At 41.3% G+C, this 17,139-nt stretch overlaps 1 protein-coding gene across 1 annotated transcript; it reads right to left on the bottom strand.

Moving 5' to 3' along the window:
* Positions 1-464: 464 nt before the first annotated feature.
* lmcd1 (LIM and cysteine-rich domains 1) lies at positions 465-16,084 on the bottom strand. The gene is made up of 7 exons (XM_041957016.1): positions 15,911-16,084; positions 7,780-7,856; positions 6,612-6,867; positions 4,073-4,222; positions 3,526-3,777; positions 2,993-3,211; positions 465-2,878 (listed from the first exon to the last, which is right to left on the bottom strand). Exons 1-7 carry the CDS (start codon positions 15,935-15,937, stop codon positions 2,768-2,770), a joined length of 1,092 nt encoding a protein of 363 aa, XP_041812950.1. The 5' UTR covers positions 15,938-16,084; the 3' UTR covers positions 465-2,767.
* Positions 16,085-17,139: the final 1,055 nt, after the last annotated feature.

The following is a 17,139-nucleotide window of genomic DNA, read 5'->3' as shown; positions in this document are numbered from 1 at the left end:
GGAATGATTTTTGGACCTTAATCTTTGGATATTTGGTCCTCATTGAAGAAGATACTTTGAAATTCAACAATGCAGTGCAGTTTATCTGTTTACATTGTCCACAATTAACATGAATGTTTCCTTAATTTGAAAAAGTAGGGATGGGATAAATGTGTTTGAAATGACACTTCATGGCATGAGTTAGTACTTTAAACAATTAAAGCATATTCATATTTGTGCTTACAACTACAGTATAGATTATTGGATGTTGTCATTGTTGCTTATTAATGCTAAATGTGGGGGTTTATTTTGGCTCCAAAGTTCACCGAAAGGGGTTTTCATTTTTTTTATTCAGAAATGCAGGCAACTTGTCAATGGAAGAAAGCGTATATTGCTTCTCATATTAAACTTTTATTAGAAATATGCAAAGTTGCAACCTGTCTCTCTAAATAAAGATGATACACAACAGGAAGTTCAGTCAGAAGTCAGTTTAATTCCAACCAATCAGCTGTCAAATGCCAGCTGAAAAATCTTTCTCTAACTTGTGACAATTTTCCCCTGAAGAAATCGCAGATGCAAAAACAAACACCAAAGGACCACAGCAAGATTAATATCTTATCTGGTTGGGTTCATTTCAAAGGTGTAATACTTCATACCTGACTTAGCTAGTCTTCGCTAGCATGACTACCACTTCCAGTTTTTGTGCTAAGCTAGGCTAAACAAGGCATATTGGACACACAGAGATCAATAAATTTGATTTGCTACATTCTGTTGTATCATCTTGTCTGTCACAGATAACGTCATATTGAACAGTACTGTTCTCTGTGTGTGAAATATTTAGCAAATGGCGCCAAACAAAACTGCTAGCATGTCATCCCCGCTTCTGGATTAAACATTAGCGTTTTGCCATTGATTCATTTCATTTCATAGAATGAAAAGCCAAGCTTTAGCTTCTGTCTAATGTAGATTTTAGGGATAGGGATTTTAGCACAAATCAAACATACTAATTTTGTGGCCACAAAAATGCAGCCAAAAAGGTGTTGCAAAACTTTATCAGGAATAAAGCTAGCATAAAGCAGTGTTTAGCAGCAGCTGAGACCCATGTTCATGAAAGAGGTTAAATGCGAAATGGATCAGCAGTTTGACTGAAATAACACACCAAGCAGAGAGGACAGAGAGGAAAATGACATCGTGATGGTTAAGTAAAATTCATATTTTCTATCTGTACAATTGACAAACACAACCCAACTTCAATGGCAGGTCTTAAAAGGCATAAATTTAGTGTAAAATTTGCCAGAGGAAAAAAAAAAAAACAATAATAAATCCAGCAGAGCACTTTTAATCACTAATTAGTTATATGCCTTTTCCAGTCTTCTGCCTGTCCAGTTCACTTAGATTTAAATCAAACAATTAGATTATTTCTGCCTGAAATAAATGTTGGAAAGTGAATTCTGCACACATTCAAAACTGACATGCTTGGAATGAATTCAAATTGTAGACATATTTAATTAAGTCTTCCCAGATAAGTATATATCTATAGATTAAGAAATAGATTTTTTTGCAGTGTGCACCTTCAAAGTAAATCAGGTTTTCTTGACTTTTTCTCGTCCTTCAACCTTTTGGTTACCAATATTTTCTAATTCCCAGCAGGTTAACAGAAGTCAGGTCGCAGTGTGGGAATTTGAATTTATACTTTACTTTCTAGCTATTTTCAAAAGCATGAAGAAAGCTCCAATTACATCATACAGAAGTTATGATATACAGTACAGTATTTCACTCAAGTCACTCAACACGGAAACATGGAAAACTGAGAAACTCTTTTTTTACTTTGCTCAGGACGAAAAAAAAATCTAATTACTGAGCTCGAGAGTTCATTTGTAACGTTAGATGGCGCTCGCTTGGTTGTCACAGAACTGTTAAAGTTCATGACGTAGATGTTAAAACTTGTCCTGATGATGAAGACGGTGCGATGCAGCTGAAAGCTCCCAAGCTTGTAAGTGGACCATGAGTTGAGACTGCTTTGTCAAACTGCCCTTTCCAAGGACAAGAATGAACGCTCAAGCTCAACTTGAAAACAACAAGACTGGTTGAAAGCTCTGGAACCTGCTGGAAGGCTCAAGGACCTTGAGTTGAGATTGTTTTGTCACATGTATTTGTCAGTGGTTTTATTATCTTTTATCTACGTTCACTTCTAGAGTTATTTCTCATTTTATATGTTCATTTACTCCTTTGTTTCTTAAACTGTCAGGTCTGATTCTCCATCCTATGAGCTGCTGTTTGTATCTGAAACACTGCAGACTGAAACCATCACATCTGGCTCCGGTCACTGTCAGTACTTTAAGTGCTAATAAATCAACCAAATGTTTCTTTAAGTACTTTAAACACTTGTGTGTCAACTAAACATTTCCTTAAGTACTTGAAACACCAGTAGGCTCAACTGAACAAGTCTTTGAGTACTTCAATGTCAGCTAGATGACTTAAGTGTTTTAAACATCAATACATCAACTGGACGTTTTTTCTTTGTAAGATACAGTATTTTAAATACTAAATAGGTCAACTGAACATATAATTTAAAGTTTTTAAGTACTACTTATTTGGTAACATTTATTTGGTGCTTCTTTTGTTTTATATAAAACAAGCTAACCAACCATCCACGGCTGATATTAGATTTACTGACTTAATATCATTTGTCTTGTCTCACATTTTCATTTTTATTCAGTGCTTCTTCACTGTCTCTGCACTTCTTAAAAACCATATTGTGTTGAATTGTACATGGTGCATGAGTGTCTCAGTGCTGACACGGTGTATCCAGGTTTTGCCCACACTTCCAGCAGCAGTAATGATGTTGATGCCACGTCCGACCGTCTTTTGCTGAGTGAAAAGACTGGCAGAAGATCAACTGAGGAAGGGGAAGGAGGAGATAATTAAATTAAGAATGATAAATAAACATTGATATTTTTGATGCATGCTATATTTACATTAACTGTGTCTACAGGAAGTGATGTCGCCTCACCTCATCACAGCCTGAGCATCGCGGCCAGACCGTCTGACAGTAATGCCTTCCGCAGAATAACTTCTGATTGGACCAAAAGTAGACCAGGTCCACCAATCCCTGGCCACACTCCGAACAGGTGAAGCAGGTGGGATGCCACAGGGCGCTATGGTAACCAGCATGCTCAGCATAAACAACTGGATTCTCCTTGCGAACCTCACCTTGGCAACCAGTACACCGCTAGAGGGCAAAGACAGGACAGAATGCGACAGTGAAAGGTCATGTACCAAACTACTGTAACAAACTTCTACATTAAAATGGGTGGTGTCAGAAACATCACAGTGAGGCAACTTTCAGTGGCTGCTTAGAATATAATCCATATGTCCATGCACGGGCAAAGTTGGGTGGGGTTGGTAATTTATTCGGGCAACATTCAGGGGTCCAAAATCCTTTAGGAGTCTTTCCTGCCAGGGACTTTGGCCAGGTTTTTTGAAGCTGCAACCAATTTTACCAGGATTTGAACTTCAAAGATGTCAGACGTCTTATTTACTTACATATTCTGTCTTAGTGCTGTCATTTGTTCCATTAGTGGAGCCAGCAGCAGAGGCAGTGCTGCGATTGGTTGAGCCGTGGTCCTGGTGCTCCACAGCATCCTTCTTACTGCTGTTGCTGCGGTCCTTGGCCTCCTTCGCTGTCCTCTGAATGGCTGCTTCCTTCAGAGCTCCGCCCTCACCAGGTAAGGCCACCTCCCCGACTCCCAGCACCTCCTGTTTGTAGTGCTTCACAAACAGCAGCATGGAGGAGATCTACAAGAGGACGTGGAATGTTGTCTTATCAGACTTTTCCATCGTGTGCAAGTTTCAGCCATAAAAACTGATTTAAGGGCTCATGAGTAGCTTACACCAAATGTTAGCTGGGTAGCTAACAATAATTAGGTGGAGTTTGTAATGAGAGGAGCTGAAACACATTTGAACCACAGGAATATATTTTGTACATAACTAGTGAATTATAGCAAGATACAGTTAGCATGTTGTTTGTGTTGTTGACAGTCAGTAATGATTTGTAATGAGTCACGAAAAGTGTTTGGTCCTGGTTCTGTACCTCCTCCTCACTGGTCAGGCTCTGACACTTCATGGGGTCCTGATCGTAGACTGGGAGCTGACTGAAGAGCTGCCTGCGGCGCTCCAACGCTCCATTTGTCCCAGAGACAGGACGCTGACTCTCCGGGATGAGCTCCATGTACTGCATGGCCTGAGGGGAGATCAGGGGCTTTTTACTTTTGTTTCCTTTTACAGTAGCTTAAATGTTTTATTAATGTTGAGACGTAAAGCTGATGCATGAACCATCTAACTAAATGTGCAACAAGTGACAAATTCACTCATTCACATTTATCAGGCTGCAGATTTAGTATGACATGGAGCTGTTTGGTCACTATCAGATCAGTTCTACACCTGCCACTACCTACAAGAAAGAAATTACCTGCAGCACTGTAGACCTGCAGATTTAAACTATTCATGTCGCCACCTTGAGGCAAAGAAAGGAAAAGCTGCTGCAATTTTAAATGTTGTAATGAGATAGGTGCTGCAGGTTGGACTAGAACTGCAGATCACAAACTGACTGACTGTCATTTTATCACATTAGTGAGGCCTGGTTTGTACGGTGCTTTTTAGTTTTAGCCAGTAGTGGCAGAAGTATTCAGATCTATTATTTAAATAAAAGTAGTAATGGCACAATTTAAAAAGTCATGCACTCAAATTTTTAGGCTAAGAGTGCAGAAGTATTATCAGCAAATTATACTTAAAGAATCAAAAGCAGAAGTACGCATTATGCAAACACCCACTTTGAGTGCGTAAACAAAGTTTACAGTTTTAATGCGCTTTCTCGAAAACATGCATGATTGCCTAGCCGTCGTGACCATGGCTGGAGGACATAGCTGATCACGCCATCCAGGTGTCGTCAGTGACACATCTGGGTGCCGTCAGATGACTGCAGCAGAGTAAGACTGTGACTAACAGTCTAGAGCTTTACTAGCAGACTCTACATGCTGCAGCGTTCATGCCACAGCAGAATATAAACATGTTGGAGGAAACAAACAACATGCAGAAGGTCTGGAGCGCAGTCCCACTGCTGGATCTGGATCTGTCTCTACAAGTTCAACCGCAGTAATGTCCCCCGTGACTCCCCCTGCCGCACTGCAGCGCTCAATAATCACTGTCATCTTTATAATTGTAGGCTGCGAAACCTGAAACGTACTTGAGCCTGTTTTTAATGGAAACCAGACGATGTAGACGGGTCGACACGCAGGGGAGGCTGCAGAAACTAAACTAGAATAAGTAAACACACAGAGAGAGCTGCAGAAACTTAAACACACCAGCAAGTAAAGAGGCCAGTGGTAAAGTCCCAGTGGTAAACCTTTAGGACAGGAATCAGGTTTAGTTTTTAATCTCGATAACAGAATGTGTTTTTGTGTTCATCATATTTTAGGCATTTTTACTTTACGTAGGTGTGTGTCAGCTGAAACAACACAGTCACTTTCTTTGTTTTTGAGCACATTCGATAAGAGGCCGGAAACAAACGAACAGCTTTGGACAAGCACTGGTCTTTAATTGGTGACAGTTTCTGATTGGTCAACACCAGAACACCAATAAACTCCTGGGCTGTTGATACTGCAAGGAGTAAATGAACATCATGTATTCGTCCTCTAAAGATAATGTGTTTGTTAGCAAAAGCATTAGCATTTCTATGCTACATGTGTATGTGTAGCAGTTTTGTGAGTAGTGGGGATAAATCTAATGGGACAATACGTCATTTAGACTCGCTGTGTTTTGGATTTTCTGAGCAAAGTGGCTGCTGCTCCACTGAGTTTAAAGCAACATTATGCTAGAACTGGTATTTTTTGTGACTTGTGTGGCCTCGTGCTCAAGTGGCAATGAGAGAGGCCCCATTCTTCCTGTCACAAGTTGGTGTAGCATCAAAAGGATTTTGATGCTGTAGTTTTAAGCTAAAATAGTTGCATAATTACAGACTATTGATAAAGTAAGTATTATCTAATGGGTGTTTACAACAGATGGTTTGGGTTGTAATTTAAACATTTGTCCATGTGTTCACTTATAAATCAAAGATTTAGATCACATGATTGAGTGGTGGGTTTGTTTAAACCTCATTTATGTTGTGTGATTGCTTTGCATGTCTTTGGTAAAGCTCTATTCAGCGGAGTGATTTTGTTGTTCAGTCTTGCAGAGCCTGATGTATCTCCACAGTGCTGTGCCAGTGCTGAAGAAAGGTCTGGCTGCACGCACTGTCATTCTGGTACAGAGGAGAAACGCTCTGGCTTGTTTGTGTTAATCACAATCGTCCTGGGCAGCGCTGAACCCAGGATGCAGCGACGGTGCCCTTGAAAAACAGTGTCGGGTTGAACTTGTTATGGTGAAACATTTGATGAGACTTGGCATTAGCGTGGATTAAAGGGTTGTTGTTGTTGTTTCCTGTAGCGAGGAGGATTCTGGTGAGGCAGATGATTGTGGCCTCAGATCTCAGCAGCGTAGCTGGTGAGTAAAATGTGACTTCACAAGCTGAACAGACCAACAGACTGCAGCTTCATACGAACAACCAACCTCCTGCACTTCACACCGATCCTCACCAGTGTCTGGTTGAGGCCGGCCGGCGCCCAGTCGTATGTTGTGGTGTTGAAGGTCGGGTCTTTACGGGACACCACCGGATTAGTCACGATCATACGATTCCTTTTGTACATGCGAAGGCCGCCGCCTCCTTTAACCTTCGCTGTCAAATGGGAGCAGGGTGAGTCTGCAAGCAGGCGTCCCATGCGCTGGTCATCTTCGGCGTCACTCCCAGGAGCGTGGTCGACCGTGCTGCACCCGCAGGCTGTGCAGGCTTTCCTTCACGGCCGATAGGTGAAGAACAACAGGAGGAGAGAAAAGAAGCATTGAGTGATGAGACATCAAATTCATGTCATGTGAGCATCTTATAGAGGATTTTGAAGGCCATCTTGCCAGATTGGGAAGTTTTCTGTCTAATCTGGATACTTGAAATTGATTGAGTGGGTCAAATTTGTTTTGGAAACTTCGTGATAATTTATGACACTTTTTGGACCATTTGACTCATTTGTTACATCGATTCATTTAAGTGAAGACTTTTCATATTTAATGTAATTTATCCAGGAGAAAAAGAGATTATGTTCATTCCTGTAACCAAGGTTTCCATCATCTATCTGGCCAGCATTACTACGTTTTACACTGTCATGTGATGCATTAGTGCTAACGGTGCTGCCATACTGCTCAAGCTAGCAATAAAAGTTAAAGTTAGCATGCTAACTGGCAGTGGCTCAGCTGTAGGAATCATAAGCCTCTAAATACGACCAACCAGCTGGAGTCTCAGCTGTAGGGAGAAGTGCGGGATCCCTCACCGGCTTCCCACCTGTGAAAACTGACGACTGTGTCCACAGAGTCAACCTTTGCTCACAGATTACAACATTTTATGATACAAGAAAACAACCAAAATCAAATGGTCCTTTTTACAACCTGCATATTTAGTTCTTTTGTATAGTTTGTAAGCTTGTCTGTGCAGCTCTCATCTCATCCTCAGTCAGAGCCGTCAGTCCATTTGTTGAAATATGTAAAACCACTAACATGTCCCTTTAAGAGCAGAGAGATGGAGGAGTGGAAAAACCACTCACACTGTATCCAGCACGTTTGTTTTTTCTCTCTTCATTCCTTTCATTGATTTTCTTTTTGTTTCATTTATTGGGAAATAGAAATAGTTCTAGAAAAAAAAAAAGGGAAGAGTTGTACCTCCAGGAATGTGGCTGGAATCCAGAGCAGCTCCCGTCATATACACCTGCACCTCCTGCACTCTGCTTTACAGACATCTGAGAGGAGACAGGAGACCAGAATACAGCAAGAAAACAAAAGGATGTTATACATTCAGATCGCTTACAAACTTTGATCCCATGAGGTACAGTCTATTTGGGCTTCTATATTATAAACAACCGAAGAGTGAGAGTCAAAGATCAGAGATCACAACAGCCTGACAGGAGCTACAACCAGTAAAGAAAGCCATTTACACCAGGACAAGGAACATATGAAAAGGTTGGAATGATAAAATTAAGTCAAAATTATGAAACACTACTGTAGGTAGTATATATATACACGCACGCATACACACACACACACACACACAAATTGGGGCTAAATACAAACATATTTCCATCAGTAGGATGGTGTTTGTTGGATTGAGTCAAAAAAGAACAAATGTGTATGTGTGTGTGTGTGTGTATATGCGTGTGTTTGTGTGTGTGTATATATATATAATATGTTCAACGCCAGAAATATACATATTTGTAGTTACATGTAGATGCAGTTACACCATGTGTCTGTTGAGTAAGGTTTGCTAAAAACTACAGTCACCAGCTGTTTTAAGAAACTTTAAAAAAAGGAAATACATATATTTGCAACCCATTTTACAGATTTCTTTAGTAGTGGCTTGTGGCAGTAAGTAAGTCAGAAAGGACAATGAGAGACTAGCACTGTATTGATTTTGGTCTTTTTATGGGATTTACAATAAGAAAACTACATGATAGCACAAGGTTTACACTTCAAGTAAAATTATGAGATGGTCAGTAAAAATTTGACGTAAGTGTGATATCTTTGACTTCATTTCTCAAGCCAAATGTCTCACACCAAATTTAACCTCAAAGAAGTGAGTCAAAGCCAGAGATGAACATAAGTGACAGCAGCTTGTTTGATTAAAACAGAAAGCGATATTTTAAATGAGATATTTGTATGACACAAAGCTAACAGAGAGGAGACGATGATTATTCAGACGTGTGAGGACGTGTTGGATGAGAGAGAGGAGTTGTTGTTTTTAACTGAGAGAGGAAGAGAAGGGAGTGAACCCCCCCCCCCCCCCCCCCCACACACACACACACACACAGACGAGCAGGGTGGATGAGCTCATTGGTCCACCCAGTGACATCATCATCACAGTTCTGACAAACACTCTTATCTGTCGCCCCAACACTCAATTTTTCATCCCCTCCTCCTCCTCGGCTCTACAAACGTTCAGTCTTTTCTCCTCTTTAATCTGTTTCACTTTTTTTTTTCGTCACTCCTCTTCTTGGCTTCTCTTCCTGGCCTCGTTGTGCCTCAACTTTCCTTTTCACTCCATTTAAAAATACAAAAACATGCCCACAGTCCTCTTCAGTACCTTATACCCTCCTAGTATTATTTGTCACAATGATTAAAAATAATAATGTTTTGTGATCTGCTGTTTGTCATTACCTGTTGAAAATTAACAAATGTTATTAAAGTTAAAAAAACACATCTCTCAATCTTCATCAACAAAAGTTTGCGAAACTGTCATCATGTAACTGTGATCACCTGTTATCATGTGACCATAGTTCCATACTTAGGTCCCATGATGGAAACGGAGCAATCTCCATCCACTGATGAAGACTGTGAAATTTGGTTGAAAGCTCCATTAGAGTTGATAAGTTTGACTTTGGCAATCTGTTGGTTTAAATTTGACCTAATAAGAGTGATTTGTTTTTGGTTATGTGTGTGTGTACATACAGGTAACCTGACAACTGTTCTGCCAAAAAAACCTGCTGCCATTTGTCTGACAGAGAGACAGACTGTCCACCTGTCCATCTGTCAACAGGTATTAACAAGCCCATCTCTCTCAGGGGAGACATTCACACACACACACACACACACACACACACACACACACACACACACACACACACACTGTATATATACAGATACAGACATGAGCTCTATGAAAGTGATGAACTGGCTGCAGGGATTTGCTCCCTTTCCAACACTGATGCTGGGTGGTGCGATCTGGCTCACAGTCAGCATTCCAGTTCATCCTAAAGCTGCTGGATGGGGTTGAGGTCAGGACTCTGTGCAGACCAGCCAAGTTCTTCCACACCAAACTATGAAAGCTGTTCCATTATGGTCCTGACTCTGTGCACGGGGGCATTGTAGTGTTGAAATGGGGTCTTCCCAAACTGTTGCCACAATGCTGGAAGAACTCTGTTGTCTAATCAATTTCTGCTGCAGCACTCTCAGTCTCATGTCTGTATGCTAGATGCAAGGCCACAGAGACCTCTGACTTCCTGACTTCCAAGAAATAGCCTGGCACATAAACTCCCATGAAATAAACTTGAATTCTTGTACAGAATAAGTAAACAAGATATAAAGTGTTAATTAGTGAGCTTTAGAGTTGCTGTAAGATAGATTTTGCAACATTTGGACAGAGGTGTCCACATACTTTTGGCCATACAGTCTCATTTTTCTATAAACAACCACATAAGGAAGCTCCAGCTTTTTTTGTTGCTGTGTTGTTGCTCACATTTCTTATGTTACTAACGGGCGTAATTCTCAGAGGGAGAGAGAGCGCGACACATCAGACGTTATCAGAATAGAGAGACGAGCACTCATTAGCTGTGACACATGACAGATGAGTGTGTTTAGAGGTGTGAAGAGAGAGAGACGGAGTGAGTGTGTGTGTGTGTGCGTGTGTGTAGGTGTGTGTGACAGTGAAGAGGCTGGTGATCGGTGTGTGTTGAAAAGGTCACGGCAATGTCGGCTGGAACAGAGACAGCTGGAGAAGAACAAGACTTCATTACATTCCTCTGGAATACACTGACCGACACTGACTGACAGTGTGTGTGTGTTTTAATTATTGATGCTCTACACAGGAACCACCCCTCACGTAAACCAGAGTAATTCAAAAACAGCTTTGGTACATGATGTTATGATGTTTCCGAAGTCAGTTTAACATTGACGCCTGAATTTATTTAGAATTATATTTAAAAATTAATTCTTTGTGTTTTTGCTTTCAAATTGATCCGAAATTAAGAGGAGTTTGTTAATTTTCCTGTAGCACATACAATAGATATAAATTTAGGGATGATGCAAATTAGCGACAACAGGCGTTAATGCTTAAATGCAATAAAAAAACGTCTTTTTCAAAATTCATAAATGTGCATCATAAAAGCCATTTAAAACTAATTTATATCATCAAAATAGCCACCAAATTGGCTTACAACCATTACATTGTAACAACAAAACAACGGATGTAGTTTTAAAGGATACCTTTCGTTTTTTACAACCTGGACTTTATTTGTAGCATTAATTACAACCATTTAGACACCCCGACAACTTTGGTGGCATTTGGAGTCGTTTTGAAGAAATTAGCCCCAGAGGAGCGGCGCGTATATCCATATAATGCGAGTTATCGGGGCACCCGTGCGTAGCCATTGTCCACAAGAACACCACCAGTTACCGTCTACTCGTGGACGCGCAGCCGTTTGTTGTTGTTTGGCTAGCTGTTCCTCTCTCTGCCTCCGCGTCCTCCTTTCAACGAGCTCCTCGTCTGTGTACTCTAGCTCAAAACGGTAAGGACGTCCATCGTAAACAAAGTCATCGTCCACCACCTCAGAGTCGGAAAAATATTCATCCATTTTCTGAAAAATGACAGTCGCGAACTACAGCTAAACTAGCCGACCGGCGCAGAGTTAGCCGTGTTGTGGCTGGCTGCTCGCAGAAGTAGTTGTCTAGAGACACTGGATGTTGATAACATGCAACATATTGGAATATGAACGAGTTTCGCCGCAGATTATGTGTTTATAGAGGCTACGCACGGGTGCCCCGATAACTCGCATTATACGGATATACGCGCCGCTCCTCTGGGGCTAATTTCTTCAAAATGACTCCAAATGCCACCAAAGTTGTCAGGGTGTCTAAATGGTCGTAATTAATGCTACAAATAAAGTCCAGGTTGTAAAAAACGAAAGTTATCCTTTAACTTTGACCGGTCCGACGAGAAACCAGTGCTTGCAAAAGGTTCCTAGGTGTGTGTTGAATATGCACAAACCGGCATTAGAGGAATACATGTGCGATTCGGATGCAAAGTGGATTAAAGCGGTATGATGCAAATTCGCGACAATTGGCGTTAAGGGGTTAAACCCAAACCACCTTTGAAGGAGTATTCCACTAAAACGCTTTGTCTTTGGCACATTTTAGCATTTTAGCACCGTTTTCTTCTTTCTGTAGACACATTTAATAGAATCTTATCTGTCTTGTGTTCTGTGGAGTCACAGTAGTGTCACAGTATGAGCAGACGTGACTCAAAAGTTGCTTCAAACATAAAATAATCCTATTACTCATGACAGACTTTTACAACATTATGCCTTAAATGGATATGCAGTAGAGATATGATGGGAACCGAATAGAGAGAGGCGCGAAAGGACATGCAACAAAACTCCCTCGAAGGACTCTGCAGTTCACAATCACCGCTTTAACCTCCGGGCCACCAGGACGCCACAGCTCTAGTTCCTTCAGCCACAGATTTGCCTTAACACGAGCATGGACGTAAGCTGTAATTAAATATGTGGTTAGAAAAACAAGCTCATGACGTCAAACTCTTTGTCACACAGGACAAACAGAGCCAGTTGTGTGATTAATTGTTTTTGGCGCAGCTGGTTCTGCCTCGTTTGTCTCGAGTGACAAAGACTGTGATGAAACATGGCTTCACGTAATAAAACATCTCTTATTCAGACGGTGATTCAGCTCCGTAACCTGTTGCACAAAGCATCTGCGTTTAGTAGTGTCATGTCTGTCAGTAATGTCATCTGCTTTTATTGGAAACTGATTTACCGAGTAAATTCTTAAACAATGGGAATTAGAAAAGAAGTGGCAACAAATGAAAAGGAAGGTTAGCATGCCGACATTTCTAAAAAGTTAACATTATCAATTGCTGCGGACGTGGACGTACGTTCAGTCAGCAATCTTTCTTGTTGCTAAAGAAAAATTCCAGGAATAATCTCCAACGTTTGAGCTTCTCCTCTTGAGCTTCACTCAAACATTTGTTTCAGCATTTTAATAAACTACAGAGTGAATCAGCTTCTGAATGATTCACTGCTGTGCTAATGCTAATGCTAATGCTAGGTGAGAGAGTGGCTCTGAGTGGAGTTTGTGAATGAAAACTGGATTAACTTTATGTCTTTGGTTTTACTGCAGAACAGAGTCACATGGACACATATGAACCGTACACATATGAACCTGTAAACTAGCCTCATGATGGTTGAAAAAGATACCTGTAACCACGGTAACTGTGCACAGCTGAGGCGGTGGCAGTTGTAGCCTCAACATACTTAGAGGATGAAAGTTAGACAGTTTCAATGCCGAAAACAAGACTAAATAAAAATGAAATTACCAAAACTGAATTAAAACTAATGTATATTTTCATTAAAAGACTTTGTCTTATGATGCACAATAAAGTATTCTTATTCTGAAAATGTCATAATTCCATATAGCCTGCATTTACTTCAGTGATTATTTTATAAAATGTTTGGTATCCATAGTAATGTTTCAGTCCTCATCAGTAAAGAAACTGGCGGCTGCATAACAGAGATGAATTGATTGATGAATGATTTGAAGCTGTTTAGTTCAGCACAAACATTAATTCTGTGTAGCTCCTCTGTTATCAGCTGATCACTGACAACCTTCAGTTGCTCTGATGTAGTTATCTCGACCAGCACAGTATTATTAGTAGCTCTGACCGAAAATGTCGGCCAAGTGATACAAGAGCCTGACGAGAAATGCATTTTTTCAGAAAGAGGGAAAAGTGTGGCAGCTCTATATTTAGGAGTCAGATAAGGCGAGTATGTCGTAGCTGGGTCATTCTCGGCTGAGCCTCGCTGAGTAATTCGAAACATGTCGGCAATGTGAAGGGCAAACTGCAGGAAACGATGACAGATAAGAAGCCCGAGGTCAACGAGGCAGCGAGTCAACCTGCAGAACTTTGTCACATGGCATCCTGGTTATTTCCTGTTGTTCTCCACTCACTACAAAATCACACAGTACGCCACAAGCTTTCTGTTGTTCACAGTAGAGAGCAACTTGTCACTGGATATTGCTTCTTGTATGAGTTTTCATTTCCAACTGTGCGGAAATTAAACTGAAACCAGCCTCGGTGTTGCTGAATGCTAGAGCTGTCTTTGCTTTTTGTAAAACCGTAAATTCAATTTTAGAGCTGCAGCGATGAGTTCAATGACAGAAAAATCATCTGCAACTATTTTGGTGATCGATTAATCGCTTTTAAAGTAAAACTGTCCAACATGCCCCTGTGCGTATGTGTGTGTGTTGGGGGTTATTTCCATCCTGGTGATGGTAGCTTTTCCAGCTCTGGGGTATAAATTGGGGACAGGGGGATCAAACCCCTGACAGGTGACACTGATCCCTCAGGTTATCTGCCTCCGAGTGAAGTGACCTCTAGATGGACGATTACAGGAGTTATCTGCAGGAGACAAACTGTACACAGCTGCCAGAAGAGACCCAGCGGGGGGGATCAGGTCCTCGTGGTCATGTATTACCTCCACCGTCTGAATTAGAAATCTCCAGCTGTTTGAAATGATCTGAATCAACTCACAGAAAACTGGAATGATACATAAAATCACTTCCACTCCTCATGTCAGCTTTTACTTATTAGGGGGGGCTTTCTTTCCTCTGCAGTGAGAGTTTATTGCAGGTCGGACAAACAATATGACATATAAAAATCTGCTTGTTGATAAGAGCTAACTTGAACCAACACATTGCCTTTTTAGCTTTTTCTTTGGACAAATCAGCTCCAATAAACAAAGTCTCATCAATTTCAATTCATTTGGTTCCAAAGTAGATTGTTTTGGTTCATCATATAATAACATCATGTGAAAAGGAAAAGATGTTTTACAAACTGTTCAGCTGTGTAAACTAATTTGGCAGCTACGGTGCATTTTCTTCCACTGAGTTCTTTGGATCAAGGCGACTATTATGGATGTAGCCGATTGGTGTCTGCCAAAGAATCCTACGGCCATTTGGAGTTGGTCACAGGAAAATTCTTTGCTTTGCCTACAAACGTTAATGTGAGAGCAACTGATGTGTCAGTGCAGCTAAACAAGACTGAGGAAGAGAGAAGAAACGGCCTCAGACGCAGAGCTCATGATCCAGTGTTGTCTACGTCATCATGTCCGGTACATGCATGCATGATTTTCCGTGAATCCCACGCAGTGAAGCTGGACTCCACTGTGACGCCACTTTGCAGAGAGGCAGACAAACAAACACCTCCCTCACATGATCATATCAATCATTTTTAGATTGTTTTTATGCATGTGGACGAATTCTTGAAGTTTACAAACTTGCTTGCCTAAACTCTAGGAGCAAATTAAGTATTTTGCATTAAACATAAATATATCATTAACATAATATTTAGATATAATTTTAATAAATTAATAAAGGACCTTTGAATTTATGAGAAAATCTGAGATGTGGCAATTCAAACATTTCTGCTTTTGAGCTCATCGATGCCCTTTTTCCCCAATTAGAAAAACAACAGACCAATCAGAGCTAAGTAGGCGGGACTAAGAATGCAGAAATAACAGCTAAATCAAAATATTACACAAATCAACATGAAGCATTGGCTGGACTGCCTCCAACAACTGCAGTTATTCTAATGTGAACCAACAATCGTTGATTCTGTGTCGGGTGAAAGTGATGTTGGTGGGACGAATATGTTGTTGTTATGGCAACATAAAATAAAATAACCCACCTCTCAAACAGACATGAATCAACATAAACTCAATGCTGAGTGAATAATGAAGTGAAACAAAATGGCCATACATTCACGTTATCAGGCTGATTTTATAGAAACAGAAGAAGAGAGCAGAAACGTGAGAAGTTTCTGTTTGCAGGTAAATCATCTTTCATATTGAATTTGACATTTTATGACGCTGTGTGGTTAGTAAAGTCTCCTCATTCCCAGATAAAAGTTTCTCTAAATCCATCCACATCAGACCCTCTGACCCTTGACCTCCTCGTTACTGCTGTTAACCTTGATGCATCTATCAATGCACAGATGTAAATGTGTCTGTCCTACCTTCTCCATGGCTGAGCTCATGTCCATGCTGTCCAGTGGTTCGACTCCTTGGCTCCTTGGCTCTCTCTGCCTCCGCTCTTCCAGAACAATGGGACTTTAAATTCCTCTCCTGTCGACCGCACTTCCTCTCTCCCCGCCCACCGTCGCTCCTGCCGCCGCTCTGCTCCGCCGGCTCTCCACAGCCTACTGCAATTTACCCGTCTAGACTTTCATCTCATTCCTGCTGACTAACATCAACCAACTTCTTTACTTTTGACTCTCACTGCAAAGTTTTTTTCTCTTTTGTTCACCACTTTACTTTCAAACCTTTCTTCTCCTTTTTCTATTTGTAAAAACTCACCTTTCTCCTCTTCAGCTGCTTCTTCTTCTCTCTTTTCTATTTTTCCTACACTCTTCCCTCCTGATTTGTCCTGTTGCCAGCTCTCCTCTCCACCCTCTGCAACATGAACTCAGCAGGTTTCTTCACCTCCTGATTTTGCTCCAACATGCTTCCTGAAGGGAAGCAATATTTTCTGCCTTACAGTGAAGTAGCAGCTCCCTCATTCACCTCTGTTTCTTTACTGACTCTGCTGAGCACTGAACTCACATTGCTTTGCTACATATTAGAGATACCGCCTATGTTACAGTTGTAGGTCATGTGGCAGCGGACTGGCAGTAATCAGGGAGATTTATGGCCTTTAGAACAGCAGCTGTACTGTTGCTTTCTGCAGCAGAACAGCACACCAGGCTGTGAATTCAGTCCTGGTCTTCAGCGGCATGGAAGACTACCTGGAGCAGCGAGGCTTGACTGGACTGTTTGTGTTTTTAGTCTGAGACAAAGACAGCGAAAGCCCTGAGGGATTCCCTACTCACACTCCGCCAGCCAATCAGAGCGAGCCAGAAAAACTCCTCAGCCAATAGGAACATCAGGGATTCCTCCTCCTCCTCCTCTCAGTCTGCAGCTTTTTAGTGTGTGGCTTAAAAGAATGTAGACCACAAAGCCAGACAGGGCCAAACTGGGTTTAACAGAGCCAGGAAGGGCCAAATGGTGTTAATCCAGCCATAGCGGCTAAACAAAACTACTGGGACCAACAGGGATATACAGACCAAGGCAGGTCCAAAAGAGGCAGAGCCATACAGAACTCAACAGAGCCAGGCAGGACCAGCAGGGATTAAGACAGCCAAGCAGGACAACCAGAGTCAAACAATGCCAGACAGGCCAAAAATAGGGCAAGTAACAGCCAGACAGG

This window comes from Chelmon rostratus, chromosome 2 (genome assembly GCF_017976325.1).
Source record: "Chelmon rostratus isolate fCheRos1 chromosome 2, fCheRos1.pri, whole genome shotgun sequence".
Lineage (NCBI taxonomy): Eukaryota > Metazoa > Chordata > Actinopteri > Chaetodontiformes > Chaetodontidae > Chelmon > Chelmon rostratus.
Note: the sequence above shows the minus strand (reverse complement) of the source record. Positions and strands in the feature narration are given on the sequence as shown.